The sequence below is a fragment of the Colletotrichum phormii genome, assembly GCF_030913505.1.
Source record: "Colletotrichum phormii strain CBS 102054 chromosome Unknown BDP81scaffold_11, whole genome shotgun sequence".
Lineage (NCBI taxonomy): Eukaryota > Fungi > Ascomycota > Sordariomycetes > Glomerellales > Glomerellaceae > Colletotrichum > Colletotrichum phormii.
In genome coordinates this window covers 469,753-488,293 of record NW_026851453.1, presented here as the reverse complement: position 1 = coordinate 488,293, position 18,541 = coordinate 469,753, and the positions used below count along the sequence as shown (strand labels likewise).

The following is an 18,541-nucleotide window of genomic DNA, read 5'->3' as shown; positions in this document are numbered from 1 at the left end:
TCTCCCATTTCTCTCCCATTGCCGTGCCGCCAAGCTCATATTACAGAAATCTCCATGGTGGGAACACAAGCAGAGTCCATCCCGGCCCATCACACGCTTCGCAAGGAGCTAGAGCCTGAATTGGTCCAATTCGTAAAGTGAGATGGGCGACCGCGATACCCTCTTGGACCTAGACCGATGGGTCTGCTATTCGCTTTGGGAAGCTATTCAGCCAATGCACCAGCACAAGACATCTCTCCGACTCTCTCATCTTGAGTCTGACCTTGGGAGATACGGTATACTTACATCGTGGATTCCGGGGTCTCGAGTCGACCAGGAGCTTCGAAGCTGCTGGCACTGGCGCGGTAACCGTTCCTGGCAACCCCCCCCAAGGGCCGTGAAAGAAGCTGCGTCTGTCCCAGAGATTACCTCGTGTCCTTGGCTCTTTGTTGAGCCCATCACTCGGCATCCCAGTGCCGTCATTTCGTTTTCTCACAGTCTAACTAACTCTTTCCTCAAGAGCAGGCACCAAAAAACAGATAGGACGGACAAGCAAAGATAGGACCCGTAAATTACGCCCCCAGGGCCCAGGAACGATTCCAACGACGACAGAAACATCAGAAAACCCACAACCCGGTCTGTGAGGTAAAGAGAAGAACAACATCCCTGACACACCTATCCGAACTGGCTCCATGATCCATCGCGCTCACAGAGAAAGACATTCTGAGGGGATTTTGTCTGACTGAGCCTGAGTCTCACTGGACCCAACCTGAGTCTGTTGCGTACGAAATACTTCCTCCGGAGTAATACCCACGAGTCTTGCCCCCTTCGTCGCATCAGATGCCTCTTGGCTTATTACATTACCACGCCTGACGCCTCAAGGTGCCGCCTGCCTGGCTTGAATTAGCTTCCAGAGTAAGCACCGCGCGCAAGTGCCAAGGGCAAAGTGGGTGCTGCCGCCGCCGTCGTCTCCTGCTTGGGGCCTTTGGGCCCTTGGGGGAGTAGTATGGTCTAACGCTGGACCAGTGCAGGGTAAACTCAGCCGGGCGGCCGTTCTCCTTTAATGCGTGCGCCGCCCGGGTCCCTCGTCAAATAAGACAATTGGAATAAAATACAAGAAAACAACAGTCTCGATCTCGTCCCGATGCGCGACACCACCATCCATCTGCCAGCCCCAGCATCCCCCTCCACCTTTTCCGATACGGGTAGCAGATGGAGAGCTCTTCTGAGATGAGTGGAAGGTAGTTTCCAGACTGCAGACTCCAGAGTCCAGCGACACTGGGACAGAGAGCTCGAGGCACTGCTGGGCGAATGCCAGCTGCCATTTGCTTAGTGCATGAGGATATTGGGCGGTTGGAGTTTGCCTCATCCATGTCGCCTTCCGTCTGATAATTCCCCGCGCATTTATTGTACTCAGAGTTGAGAATTTCATCTGAGTGAGGGTGAGTATCCGTATGAGAGTGAGAACACCTTCGGTGAGGTGGGCTCCCTCCCGAACCCTCACGCAACTGCACTACTTCTTACTCACTCGTCCTACCAAACTCCCCCAAAAGCCCGCCCCCCTCGCAAGCCTCGCGATGACGGTTGGACAATCACTTCACTTTGAAGCGCTCATCGAAAAGAACCCAGACATTCCAGAACCCCATCACCCCGAATCGATTCACAGCCGCAAAAGAACGTCCCCGACCAACCAGCATCCGTACATGCTTACGGGGGCAAAGATCCAGACATCCCAGACAAACTGCCCCCCTGGACCGCTCTATCCTCATTGGCCATGTTACCGCCCGATTGAGTGACGGATCTGGTTGGGCGGGCACACACTCTCCTCTCAGTTGCTCACTCACACTCCATTCACACACTCGCATACAACCAACCTTGGCCTCTCTGCCTTTCTCATGCATCTCCATCCCACAAGGTCGCCAAAAGTGAACAGAGTTGAGCAAGGAACAAATAAAAGAGAAGAGTCCCCCAAGTCACCCAACTTTTCCAAGGTTAGGTATGTAGGACGCAGGTTTGGGCCACTCACGCACCGCGCAGCAGGGGTGTTCTCATGCAAAGAGGGAAATACCGCCGCCAGGGGAAGGGCTTCCCGATTCCGCACCCGCTGCGACCTGGACTTTGACAAGAAATCCAACCGGGATGACCCCCCGAAAGGTTCCCAAAGCAACGTTTTCCCAACGTGGATGTCTTCGCGCCGGATTCTGTGTTACGGAGGAGAGGGTCCACCACCGCAAAAGTCGCAACCCGCAACAGCTCTTCACTCTAACAGTAAAATGAGAGATCTCTTCCAGAGATGTGTTTCCCGTATCTCATTCACCCCCCGTTCATCCGTTGAGCAGCTTGAGCCTTGAGCCTTGAGGTATCCTCACAGAGCCCTCACTTCAAACCCCCTAGTCTTCCTCTCCTCCCCTGCTGGCCAAAATGTCCAACTGTCGAGTGTCGACGAGTTCCAACTTCCCAGGCGTTGAATTTTCCTAAGAAAAAGAGTGTATCCGTAAAAAGAAACAAAACCACACACGGTGCGCCTGCATTAACCAGAAATGGTCTCGGTACGCATCTCCCGCCGCGCGTAAATATGGGATGACAGACTGCTTGACTCTTGAACAGTAAACTTGAGCTCTATGGAACAAAGCGTTAGAGGTTCCAGAACCCAAAAGGCATTGGCCGGACACCACTTCAGTCCTTCAGGGCACCACCATACCCTACATACTGTACGGTGTACCTACTCCAAGTCCAAGGCACGCAGGCAAGCCTCCCCGGAGCAAACATCCTGAACAAAAAAAAAAAAAAAAAAGAGGCTCGTGTGGCGGAGGCTCATGTGGGTGTGTTGCGCGCAATAACGCCGGCGGCATCGGGACGTGTGGGGCCCACCATGCCGTGCCGCCGGTGTACGAGTAAACTTCCCATTCAACCTAATGCAATGCTCCTTTTTGTGCGGGGATGAGCCCGTGAGCTCCCGTGTGTCTGCAGACTGCATCTTACCTTCTCATCAGGGTAGATACTACACTGGTGTCTATCATACTTGATTATTTCAATGAAACATGGCAACCAATATGACTGGTCGCGAGTGTGTCCCTTACTTCAGTCCCAAGTAGACTGCCTGCCCACGGGAGAGCAACTTGCTTTTTCCTTCAACGCCTCCCGCCTTTATGTGGTCATTGTGCAGAGGACAACCTGGACCGGGTTCCAAGTGACAAGTTGACAACCGTCTCGATGAGGCACGCAGGACAGGAACCGCAGAGTAAAATACCTATTGGTGTCGATGGTTTGACTAGCATGTCGGGATACACGCACTGCTGCTGGGTGGTTCATCTTTTCAGCAAGAAAGTTTAGTGTTTCTATGGCATGGCACCAACAGCTTATATGCGAGAATGGGTAGTTGTGGACTGGTGATCCGAACATCATCCTCAAATTCCCTGAGGATTTCGGAGCTGGCATTCTACCCCTCCATCGACTTGTCCCGCAAACCTGATGTTGGAAAGTCTAGTAGAAAGGTGTTTATCTCTTCTGTTCTTGTTCGCGCGGCCCTCTAGTTATTACCCCATCAAAACCTAAGCATACAATGATACCATGCCGTATCGAAACAAACCACCACTCTAACCTGTCAAAACCCAGCTTCATCTCCTCTCACCGTCTTCCAGCTTTTACAGCCACTCTGTATCCATGTTCATTCTTCTAAAGACCTCCCTCAGTGAACTGCATTCGCTACGGTGCTTCCTCTACGCTTCATTAAGCGTCGTTCATTCAAGATACAGCATTTGATGGCTCAGAGAAGTGTGCCCGCTGTCGCTCCTCCTATCTGGAGGGCGCTACCACCAGTCATTGTATTGGCGGGCTGTCGTATATGGATATCAAGCGGTCCAAAGTTCAGCACATCTCCGGGAAACGGACCCGAGGCATATTCGTATCTCAGCATATTTCTTGTGCGTGATGAATCAGGATCGACTCCATAAGGGCTAAGGAAATCAGTCGTGCTCGAAAGTTCGATGCAATTATTCATCAAACTTACCTTTGCCAATATTGACTCCCATCACGAGTCAACAACTGCCACTTGTCTGGGTTCCCTTCATCAGGGTCCCTTTCATCGCCATCCATAGCATCCCAGATTATCACTGCTGGCCTTGCCAGCTCGGTAATGATTTGCTTGACTGGAACGGCCGGTTTGATCGAAAGAACGAGTGTCTTGTCATCAACTTCGAGGAAACCTTTGTGGCCATCGACAACAATGATGCCCATGTCTCGTAAAATAGTTCTGCATTCTGGCGAATATTCTGGCTCCTGCGAGAAGCATTGTAAGTGGGGATTCTGCTGACGCAACATGAGCATCATGCTGACAGCGGCGGCATGTTGTGTGAAGGTTCTCGACCTAGTTGTTTTGTGTATCTGGCAATGGACACCATTTAGGCATAACCCACACGTCCGACAGATGTTTGGCAAGAGCGCGCCGAGACCGAAGCACAAAATCTTTGTTACTTGACAGTGTGGCGGTAGTTGGCCGATTATTTCCATAAGGACTGAGCGGGTTTGACTTTGCTGCCATAGTTTTTGATACATATCCCACAATCTTTTGATTGATGACAATGAGGCTCGAGATGAGGGTGCTGTGTGTCTGGGGAAACAGGCGACACGATAGGAGCTGAGGGCCCCGCAGGTGCGCATTCGGCCATCAGGAGGGACTCCGTTGATCATATTTTGGATGGTACGGAAGCCGATTCTTGGCTCGTAGCTGGCGATTACGCAGTTAGTTAGTCATGATGCTGCAGACGTGTTGTGGTTTGGCCTACTGCGTCTCAAAGGAAACCCAATCAGGTCTCGAAACAGACATGTTCCCGTCCACACCGACCAAGTTCATGATTGCATGTCTTCCACAGATCGCTGTATCAAGGGTGGCGATGACTGTTTTGTCGAAGAGTGGGACTCCAGTAGAGTAGAAACGCTGGATCGCCCGGACGACATCGGCTTGCGCCGTCTTCGACAAGACTTTGCCGGCACGGTCTTGCTCCTCGAAGCATGTACAACGCTCAGGGAATGGTCGGTTCTCCATGACGTTGCAGGAGCAGTGAACATGTACGGGCTGATTTGGTTATGTTGAGGTTTGTTAAAGTTCGTTCCGGCGGTTACTCTAACCAAGCCTGTACATAGAGATCGATGATAAAAGGGGGATGCTTTGTGATGGCGGACTGTTTTTGACCGGATGTCGTTGGTTGAAGTCATGGCAACAAGACGCGGTATTCTGCAAAACAAAACCCTTTAGACGTTGATTCAGGAAGCAAGGGCTGACTTTCGTTGTTAGACCCCTCAAGGTAGCTGTCTGTCTCTTGACTGCCCGTTTGAGAACCCAAGGCTGTATGCAAAGAAGGTGTGCCTGCGTCGTATGTGGCCTTCGCCATTCTCATCTCGGCGGCTGCATCTCAAGTTCCTACAAAACATTGCACACAGGTGCGACTGCTCAAGAGTTCAAGTTCATTGCTGTCGTGCCTGCCCGGCGATGAAGAGAGCAAGAGGCAGGGAGTGATGCTATTTAAGGCGTCCAGTAGACGGATCAAGAAAGGAAACAACACAGGCTTGCCTTCCCAGACCACGATCCTCTTCCCGGAAGGTCAATACGTTTTGTTTCAAGGTAACTTGGGAGATCATGACAGGTAGAGTTCGCTGTCCTCGCCAGTACTGTTAGTCCACAAACATTCTCAATAGCTCAATAAGAAGCATTCCCTTCGTGCGTGTGAGTTAAGACCATACAACAAAACTCCAGCTAGAATACAGCTTAGCACGGTTCAAGTCCATAGCATGGAAGAATGCTGGCCGTTGAATCTTGGGCTCTCTGACCACTGAATCAAGCAGCCAAGGTACCCAAGTGCCACCAAGGTACCATGGTACCTACCCCGGACCCCTCAAGTTCAAGCTCAAAAAGGTGCATCATGTGACTGGAAACTGGGATTTGACATCAGGCATGTCATTGGCTCAGTCCCTCCGGATCCTGTAGGGTTAGCGTCATTCCCGCCGGAACCAGCCACTCATAGGTCCAGGTGTCTCGGGCTCTCAGCGGCACGATCCCCATTCTCAGTGGAGACTCTTGAGAGCCCCGGCCCCCAGAGACGTGAACCTGTCCGCCCGCAGCTTTCCCCAAGTTATCCACCGCTTCGGGTACTGGGTGCCTCGGAACTCCACTGCCCGCCGGCATTCACATGTCGTAATGCGATCACGAGCCAGCGTCTGCTCCCCAAACTCGCCGCTTCTCCAACAACAAACGACTCAGCCTGCCAATGCGACCACGTGCTTGGTTTGAGCCTTTTCGAACTACCTCACCACCTTTATACACGCACAGTCAGAAGAGTCTATCAGCGATCCCGAGACACAACATCAATCGCGTCCTAAAGCCTAGTACCGCTCAGCTCGTTCCTCTCTATCATTCCCGCCCTGTGATGGCTGCGCATCTGCAGTAGCACCTTAACCGTGGCGAGCCTGCGCGACTCGACCTCACAACGACTTCGCAAGTCTTGAAAGGCAATTCCCACTTCCTATCACCATTGCGATGGCAGAACAATCGACACTTCGCCAGTCGGCCGCAGAGGAGGCTCTCGCCGCCTTCTTCGAGAAGCATACGACTCTGATCCGCAATCGCCTCCGAAATACCTCTCGCACAACCCGACTGCTCGGAACACTTGCCCTCGCTGCATCCATAGTCTTCAGCGCCGCTGGAGGCAGACGCTGGTGGAGGCAACGGCGCGAGGAGAAGGAACAAGGCAGCAAGCTTGTCCGCACGAATTCGTGGCTACACAACAAGGATGGCTCACGTACGATCTACGTCCCGTATAAGGATGGCACCTCCAAGGTTGTCATCCAGACTACGAAGCCGCTGACATTCGAGGCGCATCGCCGGCTCTTCCTCAACCCTCCGCGGGTATCTGGCCTCGGTGACGGCACCGTTCCCTCAGCACAGACGAAGCCGGGCTTGAACCTGGCATTCCTACATCAATTCCTCAGTCTCATGAGTATCATGATCCCGAGATGGTCGAGTAAAGAAGCCGGTCTGCTCCTAAGTCACAGCGTTTTCTTGATGCTTCGCACCTACCTATCCCTCGTTGTCGCTCGACTTGACGGTGAAATTGTGCGGGATCTGGTAGCCGGACAAGGGAAGCCATTCTTCTGGGGCTTAGTGAAGGTGAGTGGTGTTCCAAAACCCCCAGCTACCAACCCTCAGCCCTTGCTAATGAAATTCACAGTGGTGTGGTCTCGGTGGCTTTGCGTCATACACGAATGCGATGATCAAATTCCTCGAGTCCAAGGTGTCCATTGCCTTCAGAACCCGCCTTACACGATACATCCACGATCTATACCTGAACAACAACCTCAACTACTATAAGCTTTCCAACTTGGATGGAGGTGTCGGCCAGGGTGCGGACCAGTTCATCACACAAGATCTGACACTGTTCTGTGCTGCCGCTGCGAACCTCTACTCATCGCTTGGCAAACCGTTCGTAGATCTTTGCGTCTTCAACTACCAGCTATTCCGATCTCTGGGCCCATTGGCTCTGACGGGTCTGTTGAGCAACTATTTCCTGACAGCGAGCATCCTGCGCCGGCTGTCACCTCCCTTTGGCAAACTCAAGGCAGTTGAGGGTCGCAAGGAGGGAGACTTCAGGGGGCTGCATGCGCGACTAATCGCCAATGCCGAGGAGATCGCCTTTTACGGAGGTGCCGACATGGAGAAGACTTTCCTCAACAAGGAGTTCAAGTCTTTGAAAAACTGGATGGAGGGTATCTACATGCTCAAGATTCGGTACAACATGCTTGAGGATTTCATACTCAAGTACAGCTGGAGTGCGTACGGCTACCTTCTATCCTCATTACCAGTATTCCTTCCAGCATGGGGAGGTCTGGGCGGCGCTGCTGAGCTCGCCGAAAATGCTGCAAAGGGAAGCAGGGAGCGCGGGCGCATGAAGGAGTTCATTACGAACAAGCGTCTCATGCTTTCACTTGCGGATGCTGGCGGTAGGATGATGTACTCTATCAAGGACCTCTCCGAGCTTGCCGGGTACACCAGCCGAGTCTACACCCTGATATCGACGCTACATCGCGTCCACGCCGATGCGTATTTCTTGCGAGGGCAACAGAACGAACTCTACTCCCTTTCGGACGTTCAAGGAACAATCCAGAAGGGCTTCGACGGCGTACGATTCGAGAACGTGCCTGTTGTGGCTCCATCATTGTGGCCCAACGGTGGCGAGGAGCTGATGGACTCCCTCTCAATGGTTGTCAGGAGAGGAGAGCATCTTCTGGTGAGTTGTTAAACATCTATGGACGAAGAATGATTGTACTGACGTGCTCAGATCTCTGGCCCCAACGGTGTGGGTAAGACTTCTATTGCTCGTATCCTTGCAGGCCTTTGGCCAGTCTACAGAGGACTCGTCAGTCGACCGAAGGATATTGGTCAGGATGGCATCATGTTTTTGCCGCAACGACCCTACCTCAGTATCGGTACTTTACGCGACCAGGTCATCTACCCAGACGGGCATCACGACATGCGCGAGAAGAGGAAGTCCGAGGACGACTTGAGGCGCATCCTGGAGGATGCTCGTCTTGGCTACCTTCCCGATCGTGAAGGCGGTTGGGACACCCGCAAGGAATGGAAAGATGTTCTTAGCGGTGGAGAGAAACAGCGGATGGGTTTCGCCCGCGTGTTGTACCATGAGCCTCAATTCGCCATCCTTGACGAGGGTACTAGCGCCGTGTCTCAAGATGTTGAGGGTCTGCTCTACGAAGTGTGCAAGGAGAAAGGAATCAGTAAGTTGAAAAGCCATTCTACGTCCCACACATCTCCTGACATTTAACAGCTCTCATCACCATTTCCACACGCGCCTCGCTCAAGAAGTATCACACGTACAACCTCATTCTCGGAGGCGGAGAACGTGGCGATGAGTGGGAGTTTGAGAGAATCGGAACAGAGCATGAGAAGATGCAGGTCGAGAAGGAGCTCCAGGACCTTCGTGAACGCCTTGAACAGGTTGAGAATTGGAAGGCAAGACGCCAGGAAATCGAGGAAGAGCTTTCCAAGGTGTGGGTGGCTGGCGGGGACGAGTTAGATCCTCCTTCCTATGCCGAGAGTGAGAGTGACTCTTCCAAGGGAAAGGGCAAGGAGACGGCGTCGCTGTCTTCAACGCAGGAGATTTTGGGTGATGCTTGAAATGGAAAGTTTGGTCGGCACTGCCTTGTACGGATACGACTACAGGATATACAGAGTACCTGGACATGTGGGAGGGAAGGATGATTTGCGTCATTGTTGATCAAGAGTAAGAGCCATCATACCAGTAATCTGTTCATAGAAACTACGATATTAGTGGCTTTAGCATCGATCTGAGTTTTCTACAGATGCCCCTCATCCAACGGTGTTTCTCGTTACCGTGCAATCTGCACATCTGCACACGACGCTGATCGCCATTTCGGCTCCTGTCTTTTTGAGCCTCTTTATCAGCCCCCCACGGCATTCCTCACTTCCACACTTCAACCTAGATGGCTCGTTGTATTCGCCAGTTGGTCCCTTTCCCCGTTCAGTATTGAACGCCGACGAAAAAGTATCGCTGTCAGCACACCTACTACTCATTCAGACACAAGCTCCCGTGTCCGAATTTGAAGGCCCTTGGCGCAGTCAAACTCCTTCTCGTGCAACCCCGCGCTGACAGATCAAGGCCCTGCAAAATTTGGTTCTGGTCAGACGTGCTCTGGTGCTGTTTACCTATGTACTCAACCCCCGCTGGCATCTGGGCTAAGTTTTGGGGGCTTGACGCCGTCAAGTGGTTCCTGACAACTTGCTGCGAGTTTCCTTGTCTTCCATGGCTTGAAGTGGTTAGCGGTGTCTTAGTCTGGTGCCAACAACCAATGATGGCCCGACCAGACTGACGCTATCGTCGAGACTATTTGCTGGGCCGCCGCGAGCTGGACTTCTAAAGGATATTCTCGACGTCGACGACTCCTCTTCATCCCATTGTTCTCTGCAGCCGTTCCATCGACCGTGGATGTGTGTCTGCAGTTTCCCGACCACCCCGTTTTGCCCGCTACTTCCTAGCGTCGCAATGTCGATGAACATCGACATACCCGGGTAGCCACCGTCGCTGACATCCCGCCAAAGTCTGCCAGATCGAGAACCCCTGTTACATCGTGCCCGCGATCCTTGCTCGGAATGAAGCCGTTCCTGTTGCCGATCACAGAGCAGCACGTCGGACTGCGAACGCTTCCAGACTGGCGAGTGCCAGAACCCAGCTGAAATGCAAGCACATGGGATTGCCACGCATCGTGCGCCCTGATCCCATATGTTGTGTGCTCAGCCTTCGGATATGCCATGCGACGAGATAGGACCCCTCTCGGGGGAATCTAGACGAAGTCGTTCATTGTCCGGAGCCAAGAAGTGGCTTCAAACTGCGGCAAAAGGTGGGCTGTCGACTCTTGTTAAGTCAAGCTTCTCAAGGCACAAAATCTCAAACGCAGCATTCTTTGCTCTTGTTGCCCCCTCTCCCCACCCGTCCTTTGTCTGCCGGGACTCGGTTCATTGTCGTTGACCATCACCCCGTAAACCGTCCGACATTCTTTGTTCCTTGGACGTTAGCTGAATCGCCAGCCAGAGAAAAACAAACGAGGACTGCTGCCACGCGATATTCTCGATAGCCGACTTTTCCGGCATGCTGAAGTCTTATATGAAGCCGCATGTCTGAGATCATTGAACGGGTACCACGACTCTAGATCTCGACATCACTGCCTTGTGAACCCGGATCCTTGGTTTACTCAGCCGCATCCGTTTTCACCTTCTACAAGTCCGATTCCTTGAAATTTGGTAGTTTCGAGTCCGTGTAATCCCATTCTTTCCTAGTATCACGACTCATATCATTCTCTACGCCCGCTTTACACACTTGAAATTTGACGCCATCTGCAATCGACAACGCCAAGGCAGTAAACACCAAGAGTGACGACATTATAACAATTTCGTTATTGTACACCCATTTCAGCGACTTGAAAGTAATCTTACGCCGATTTTCAGTCTTGTATAACAGCAGTCGGGCTGTTGCACATAAGAACCATCTACACTATCGCTGTGTAATTTAGACTCGACGACAAGATGCCCAAGTCACCCTTCTCTCCGGGCTCAAGCCGTACATTCTCATCCGTTGGTCGCATGCCCGTCATCGCGGAGGACGACTCACTCCCCGCCATTACGCACCCAAAAGCTGCTGCCCTCCCTCCACCACCGCCATGCCGTAGCACGAAACCGAAATACTACGGCCGCTCGCCAGTACCACGAGCTATCAACCCGCACCCGTCCTACCCTCCTCCGGCCTACTCTCGCAGCTCGTCTCGCGACAGCACCCTCAGCACTCTGAGCACACGCAGCCTACTCAGCGGAGGCAGCTTTGGCAGCCGTCCGAGCTCGGGCACATCAACCCCCAGGCTTTCTCCCAGGAATTCTCTCAAGGACAAGTCTCAGCTCCTCCCCATCATTACGCCCGTAGGGCCATCATCGGCTGCAGAGAAGAACAAGAAGGGGCCCTGGATCGCCCGCCGCGGCAACAGATACCGCATGATAGTTGTCCTTATCCTTGGAATTAGCCTGATTGTTGGTCTGTCAGTTGGCCTGACTGTTGGAAAGCGTAGTCCGTATGTCACATCCTTCCATTCTTAATCCACTTACACCACCACTAACACTTTGCAAGACCTCCTTCAACATCGCCAGCTCCCACGAACTCGACAAACCTATACCCCTCCGGCTCTTTCGCCTTCAACACGGCTCTGTTGGAATCCAACACCGGATGTACCGCCAACCCATCGACATGGCGCTGCTTCCCTTACCAAAACTACTCGCAATCCGCGAACGACTCTCTCGCATCCTTTTTCTGGACAATTTCCCCAAAGAACTCGTACACCTACCAGATATCATCCTCCTCCAACCCCTTTGCTCCGCAGTTCACAAACCAGACAATGGTGCTGCTCGAAGGAAACACACTAAACGAGCGCCTCGTCTTCAACTTTTCCCTTCCCAAGACCGTGGTCCCGTCCGAGGCCATCACCGAAGACGGACGCGCTGCAACCTGCACATTCTCCGATACCGCATTCCGCGCGACCCTCTGGACGAGACGCAACACGACCACGCCGCTCGGCACTGTTGCGTCTGGAACGAACGCGAATAGCACTGATGGAAACGTCAAGTGGGGAGCATGGACCGGTCAAGTCGAGATCGTGCAAATCAAGAAGGGGGGCCCGGATTGTCAGGACAAAGCTGGTAATGCCGTCACCGTCGCGGCGGGAAGAGAGCAGTGTAAGTGCCGGTACGCCAATTACGACTTCAGCTCGCAGAAAAAGACGAAGAGGGATTGGCAGGCATAAGAAAAGTTCGGGGGTCTTTGCTTCAGGCGTTTTTGGGTTGGCGTTGGGTTTTGGAAACGATGAAATGTACATACCATTTGGAGTTTTGGATGACAAAGGCATTACTACTAGACTTTTGAAAAGATACCCTACATTGGAAGATATATCTCTTTTGTGTCACAGCTTCTTTCATAATCTCGCGATACAAAGACCGCGTCTACTTCCATCTACCTCATGGCTTCCGGGTAAAAGCCTAAGGTTTAAACAGAGTTCATAACTATGATAGGCCCAGATAAGTTGCCAAAAAAGCCTAATGCGGGGGACGAACTCCGATATATGGCCTTGCAATCCAGTCGAGCGAGTCCTTTGGCGAATAGCTAGGTGATGATCTATAGTATAAATTGTGCCCCTGAACGCGATAGACCTTAAGATTTTGCCGAAGACTGATGCGGAGGACGAACTCTGGTGCATTGTTCTGGTAGCTGTTTGCTGTACCCGTTCATCATAGTTTCCCAACAAGACCAGGCATGAGAACAGTCCGTGTATGTATGTTAACCAAACTTTTCAACGTTCACATAGGTTCCTTTCACCGTTTATAAGCTCTGCTCGTTCATTCGCCCGTCATACGTCACGAACCAAGCGGGGTAACGGACTGATTTGTTTAATATGCCTTCTTGATAAAGAGTGCAGAAGATAGTTGATCACATTGGCCTGAAAAAAAGGTTCCGTCAGCGTCTTAGATTTTGCTAGTACCGCTAGGAGTAGTCTCGTACAGAACCTCTGCTCGTGAGCCATTTCGTCCACTATGAATGCGTTAGGGACTAAGCGAGCTGACGGACCGATTCATTCATGCCTTTCATAAAAAGAGTGTAGAAGACAGTTGATCATATTGGCTCGAACAAAGCTTCCGGAAATCAGCAGCTTAGAGTCTACTAACGCTATCAAGGGTGGTTCTATCGAGGACTTCTGCTCGTCGTTCATTTGGCACATCACGAATACGTCACGGACCAAGCGAGGTGACGGACCAACGTGTTCATACCTTGTAGACAAAGTGTGAAGAAGACAGTTGAATGGGTGTCTTGAACAAAGCTTTCCATCAGCACCTTGATTTCCATGAGCAGGTGTGATCTCGTTGAGGACCATCGAATGGCTCGCTTCCACTGCCAAGCGGCCCCTGCAGTGTCGATACATCGGAACTCAAGTTGTCCGACGGCTCTTTTTAAATACTACGTATGTTGAGGTTGGCTCTGACTTATTCTTCTGAGTGCCCAGACGAAGGAAATGACCGCCGAGTATAAGAGTGGTAGTGAAGTCGTCCCTTATTGTGGGCGCAAAGTAGCTTGGCTGTGTGCGTCCGGGAGCAATACACGTCATAGGAGATTGAAGCGATCCGTTGACTAGGTCGGCCACCTTCTTCTAATGTTGTCCTCTATTATTATGTTTCATATGTTCATACCTCTATATACTATTCACTTTCCCGAACGCTATATCCGTCGACGAATACGTTAACGACAGAGAGTTAATAAGAGAGGCGGATTGCTTAAAGGTGAGCAAGCATTCCTTGCCAGGGCGCCTTGTCCCCCACCAGATCAACAAAGACATGAGAAGTCCGCATGGGCGAACAGCCGGGTGGTGACTTACGGGAGCTCAATCACCTTCTCTGGAATAATGCAGAGCAATTTGTCCTCTCACCTCTTGCTGTAGATCGGCGCAAGCAGTCATACCTTAGTAAAAGGGCAGGTTGTGCATGGGTTTAGGGCGATGGCGATGGCTCAGGTTATAAGCCACCCAAAGAGGTTAATTGTCAGCTATTGCCGAGGATGCATCAGATGGAATCGAAATGCGACAGTGTTCTTTTTTTAACGAACATGGCATAACTCTTGTCTATCGTCTTATCTCTTATCTATGCGGAATTGTCCAACACCAGACGCCGGCTCGAAGCAAAACCAAAGCAAATCTGAATCTAGTAACATACAAGCCAACAACTCACCTTGTCAAGAAACACCTAAAGACCCTTGTTTCATTACCGACTCCTCATTTGAGGATACATGACCGTGGGCCAAGACGGGGCCAGCCGTCACTGTCTTCATCCACACCATACGCCATTCGCCACTCTGGATCCGTTACAATTCTTCAGGGAAGGCAAGGCTATGACAAACCAGATGACTATAACTTACAAACTCACTGCTGCTTCTTTGCATTAATCCTGGTCCATGGCATCAGGGTCATTGATAAACTCATTAAAGAGATTCGTGCCATTATAGACATCCCCAATGTTGTGTTCCTGAGCATCCTGGAGAAGATGCTGCACCCGCATTTGAGGGTGCTGGGAAGGGCCAGCCTCCGCAGAGATATGAACCTGTTGCTGCTGCTGCTGCTGCCGGCGAGAAGAAGCGCTCAGTTGCCCGACTTGAGCATACGGGGCAGGATCGACAGTATGCTGGTGAACAGAGTTGAAACGCCAGGCTCCACCAAACGGGTTAGGGTCGACAGTATGCTGGTGAACAGAATTGAACCGCCAGGCTTCACCATACGGGTTATAATCAGCAGCTGGCACAACCGGAGGCTCCATAGCGTCAGGCGGAGGAGGCTGGATATTCGGCACTGGCTGGTGAAGAAAGGGCTGACCTGGCGGGACGTACGCGTTCCACGGAATCGGTCCCGCGCCCCGAATCGCCTGCGCTTGACGATATGCTGCTAGGCCTGCTTCTGGATCTGGGTTTTGGTTCTGTGCTACGGGATTTGGCGGGGCAAAGTTGAAGATGTAGTTGTTATTGGGCGGCATGACTTCCTCAAAGACTCTCGCGTCAAGGCCGGCAGGCGGGTTGTTAGCTGCAGGTCGGTTGTACTGGCTTTCGAGGCCGACAAAGACAGGCGCGGCAGCCTGAGACTCCTCCTTTACAACGGGCATTGGGATTAGGGGCGGGAAGCCTGGGGCGACGGGGCCGATCCTGACTGCTGGCCTGGGCTGGTTGTTTCCCTGCATCAACTGAGGCTGGACCGGGGGCTGGAACGCGTTGAAGAGCAACGGTTCGGCTTGCACCCTCTGGACGTTCTGTGCAACGGCCTCGCCGTTGACGTTGCCAACCCTACGCCGGGCTGCGCCCCTTGCGGCATCGCCTTCCTGGTCGTCTCCGTCGTCCTCGCGTTCGCGCTTGACTGGAGGGGGTTCATCACCGGGGACGCGAGGGGTTGTGAAGAAATCCCGGGACCACGCACTCAGAACCTCGTCCGATTCCAAGTCGTTCCTGGCGAGACGATGGTTGATCACGGCAACCAGCTCTTGCAGAGTTGGGCGATCAGAGGGGCAATGGGCCAGGCATCTCTGTACCAAACCTGTGAGCTCGGGATCAACGTCGCGGAATCGCGTATTCTGCAGGGCGCCTCCATAGGTGACGATCTTTCGTCCCCAAGCGTCCCTGTAGGGTAAACCAAAAGCACGGTCTGAGAATGAGGAGAGAGTGATGGCGCACCAAATCTGTCAAGCTTGTTAGTCTCGGATAGCGTGGTAAAGTGGAGCTCATGGTGATCAACTTACAATGGCGCCCACCTGGTAGATGTTCGTATGCATTCCGTAGTTGCCAGCAACTGGCGGCTTCGTTCCATCTGTGGCCACGAAGTGGTTGACACCGTCGTCGTTGATGAGGTCATTATCCATGAACTCCCAATCGCCAGCAAATTGTTCCTATACATTGCATATTAGTAAACGCGATCGGCAAATACACGTAATGTGAGGGTTAACTTACGGGCGTGTAGTAAACGGGCTTTCCTCTGAGACGACAATGCCAGAAGTACTCTTTGCTATTGGTAGAAAGAAGAGATGTCAGTTACGTCAAACTCACAGTAGTTTTTTGGGCGTTGACTTACTTGAAGTATGCGGGGTTACCCTCTTGCTCGCTGAAGAACTCGGTTAGTCCGAAGTCGGCAATCTGAAAACTGTCAGTATATCTTTTCAAGAGGGGGTGAGAGGTTATAAATACCTTGAAGGTAGGCAGATTGCCAAAAAGCATGCTTCTGTTCGCCAAAAGAACTGCGAAAGTTAGCTCCCTGTAACCAAGAGATAGATGCGCCCAAGGACTTACCGTTTCTGGGGTCAAGATCGAAGTGCACTGTTTCTTGGAGTTTGAAATTCGGATCATCGGGGAACACCTCGTCAATGGGACTCTGGTACTTCCAATCTGGATGCGAAGGTTCGTAATGTTCCCTCAGAGGATAACCCATACCAACTAGACCAAGGATGACTATTAAGACAGAGTTAGTAACACAATCTAAAGATAATGAGGCAGAGCGGTTCAAAAACTTACGACTTTGGAAGAGCATCCAGATGGCTCTCTCAGGCCAACGCCGCCCAAGACGGCTAGACTTGCTGAGCCACAAGCCTAGGTCACCAAGATTGGCATTCTCGAGAATGACAAAGTTGCGAATGGGTTGGGTTTGGAAGTTCTTGAGGGTCCAATTCTTGTCTTGGACCTCTGGGTGGGGAAGTCTGGCCCCGGCTGGATGGCTATTCTGGAATTCAGTCAGGTCAGCAGCCCTTTGTGCTTTGATTTCTTCAGTGATATCCGATATCTGCAGGATATGTTTTGCTCCTACGAATTTCTGCAACACGTTAGAAAGATAACCGTAAACATAGGTCAGGGCGGGGAAGTACTTACCCAGAGAGCCCTCTCCTCCCGTGCCAGCGCCGAATTGGCATGGTGACGAGACTTTTCAACCTTAATCACGCAGTCAGTGTTGAATCCGTTGGCGGGGCTCTTGTGTGAGATGTGAGCTGCTATCCCGTAGCCCCCTGCTCCCAAGATACTCTTCAGACGGATGTTGTAGCCCTTGGGGTTCCTTTGGCCCCCGTACTTTGCTTGTGCCTCATCTAGATGTCTTGAGTCGAAGTAGCGGGGAGCGTACTTGATCGTTGGTTCTTGGATTCTTGGGTCAGCAAGCGGCTGGGGTGGAGTGCCGTAACGCCAAGGATGGCAGTTGCCGTTCTGGTCGTATTGTAGATAACCCTGAGCCCTCTCGTGACCCATTTTTGCTGCGATCCTGTTCGCCAGCCTTATTCTATGTTCCCTCGCTGCCCGCTGCGCGGCCTGGCCAAGGCGAGGGCCATTATTGTTCCCGACTGCCTGAGCCTGATAAATAGGGCTCTGTGCCATGCTGATGATTCTTGATTGGATATAGTCCCGCGATGGTACTTGCCTCGTTTGCCTCGATGTGGTGAAATTGAAAGTGTAAGTGATGATGCTGATGTGTTTGATGAATATGTCTCTATTTCTCGTGATCAAATGCCAGTGGCAGTCGATTGCATATATACGTGTTTTCCCCTCAAAAGTTTCTTCATCATTCGTTCAATAAAGGAATGATGTAAAGGCAAGACAAGAAGCTAATCCCTGTGGTTGTCTTCGAGAACAATGTGTATCGCATACTTACGAGAGCATGACTTTGGGAGCGCCGTCTTCCAGAGCAGTCAATACATCAACGTGCCCTGCCACTTGAAATCAAAGTATTTGAAAACCTTGGCTCATTGTGTCTTTGCTGGCGTACAAGTGTTTCATTAGCAGCGTGAACAATCCCGCTTTACCGGTCTTCCCAAGGCAGAGAACAATTTGGACGCAGGCACTCGATCGAGGCCACGAGACAAAGGTCATTGTAAAGCCTCTGGACTATTTTCGTCACGAATTCGACAAAGGTTTGGGAGAACACAGTTGAAGTTGAAAGCAGGAGAGCTTCAGGTCTTCCATTCGGTCACTTCGGGCGCAAAGGCAGTTTTGGTCAACAAGAGAGCAGCGGGATGAGGCTCAGATTCATCTCGTGGTGGGATCCACCCGGATGAAGTGCAGAGAGGGTCTCAGGCCCGGAATGACCCCACGCGCCCGCCCACGTGGATACGAGGCGCTCCGGCAAATGGGCCGAGGATGCATTGAAGGAGGCGACGGGATATGCGACATTCCGCGTGAAGATTCGGGTCGAGTCTGATGTGAATTAGTGTTATCTGACGCCAGCCACCGTGCAACTCGGAGATCTGACATCTCAGTGGCGTCCAAGAAGAGGTATGATTGGTGTGGTTAGCAATCGAGGTAGCGGCGGCTTGACTAATGCGCTGTGTAGTATTCAGTAGCGTTGATGAATCGGAACTCGGGAGCATACAGATATTTTCTATGCCGGGCTCTGCGGGTGAAGTTCTGCGGATAGAAGTCCAGCAAGTCGTTGACGATGGAAG

General features: G+C 51.9%; 6 protein-coding genes across 6 annotated transcripts; 3 read left to right on the top strand and 3 right to left on the bottom strand.

Annotated features, from left to right (window-relative positions):
- Positions 1-1,537: 1,537 nt before the first annotated feature.
- BDP81DRAFT_428972 (uncharacterized protein) lies at positions 1,538-1,772 on the bottom strand. The gene has a single exon (XM_060590475.1). It carries the CDS (start codon positions 1,746-1,748, stop codon positions 1,572-1,574), a length of 177 nt encoding a protein of 58 aa, XP_060444673.1. The 5' UTR covers positions 1,749-1,772; the 3' UTR covers positions 1,538-1,571.
- A 52-nt stretch (positions 1,773-1,824) lies between these two features.
- BDP81DRAFT_33131 (uncharacterized protein) lies at positions 1,825-2,465 on the top strand. Its single transcript, XM_060585493.1, has one exon. It carries the CDS (start codon positions 1,875-1,877, stop codon positions 2,328-2,330), a length of 456 nt encoding a protein of 151 aa, XP_060444672.1. The 5' UTR covers positions 1,825-1,874; the 3' UTR covers positions 2,331-2,465.
- Positions 2,466-3,376: 911 nt separating this feature from the next.
- On the bottom strand, positions 3,377-5,125 carry BDP81DRAFT_349764 (uncharacterized protein). The gene is made up of 3 exons (XM_060586184.1): positions 4,764-5,125; positions 3,989-4,705; positions 3,377-3,935 (listed from the first exon to the last, which is right to left on the bottom strand). Exons 1-3 carry the CDS (start codon positions 5,021-5,023, stop codon positions 3,746-3,748), a joined length of 1,167 nt encoding a protein of 388 aa, XP_060444671.1. The 5' UTR covers positions 5,024-5,125; the 3' UTR covers positions 3,377-3,745.
- Positions 5,126-6,511: 1,386 nt separating this feature from the next.
- On the top strand, positions 6,512-9,163 carry BDP81DRAFT_394711 (ABC transporter transmembrane region 2; the record flags this gene model as incomplete). Its single annotated transcript, XM_060587997.1, has 4 exons — positions 6,512-7,141; positions 7,203-8,258; positions 8,310-8,763; positions 8,814-9,163. 4 exons carry the CDS (start codon positions 6,512-6,514, stop codon positions 9,161-9,163), a joined length of 2,490 nt encoding a protein of 829 aa, XP_060444670.1.
- A 1,923-nt stretch (positions 9,164-11,086) lies between these two features.
- On the top strand, positions 11,087-12,348 carry BDP81DRAFT_320720 (uncharacterized protein; the record flags this gene model as incomplete). Its single annotated transcript, XM_060584541.1, has 2 exons — positions 11,087-11,622; positions 11,679-12,348. 2 exons carry the CDS (start codon positions 11,087-11,089, stop codon positions 12,346-12,348), a joined length of 1,206 nt encoding a protein of 401 aa, XP_060444669.1.
- Positions 12,349-15,262: 2,914 nt separating this feature from the next.
- Positions 15,263-17,351, bottom strand: BDP81DRAFT_288001 (kinase-like domain-containing protein; the record flags this gene model as incomplete). The annotated part of the gene is made up of 9 exons (XM_060583045.1): positions 15,263-15,373; positions 15,416-15,805; positions 15,866-16,012; positions 16,074-16,128; positions 16,195-16,256; positions 16,308-16,357; positions 16,410-16,568; positions 16,671-16,926; positions 16,983-17,351. Coding segments are annotated over 9 exons (1,599 nt in total), but the record flags the coding sequence as incomplete, so codon positions are not given.
- Between the last annotated feature and the right edge of the window lie 1,190 nt (positions 17,352-18,541).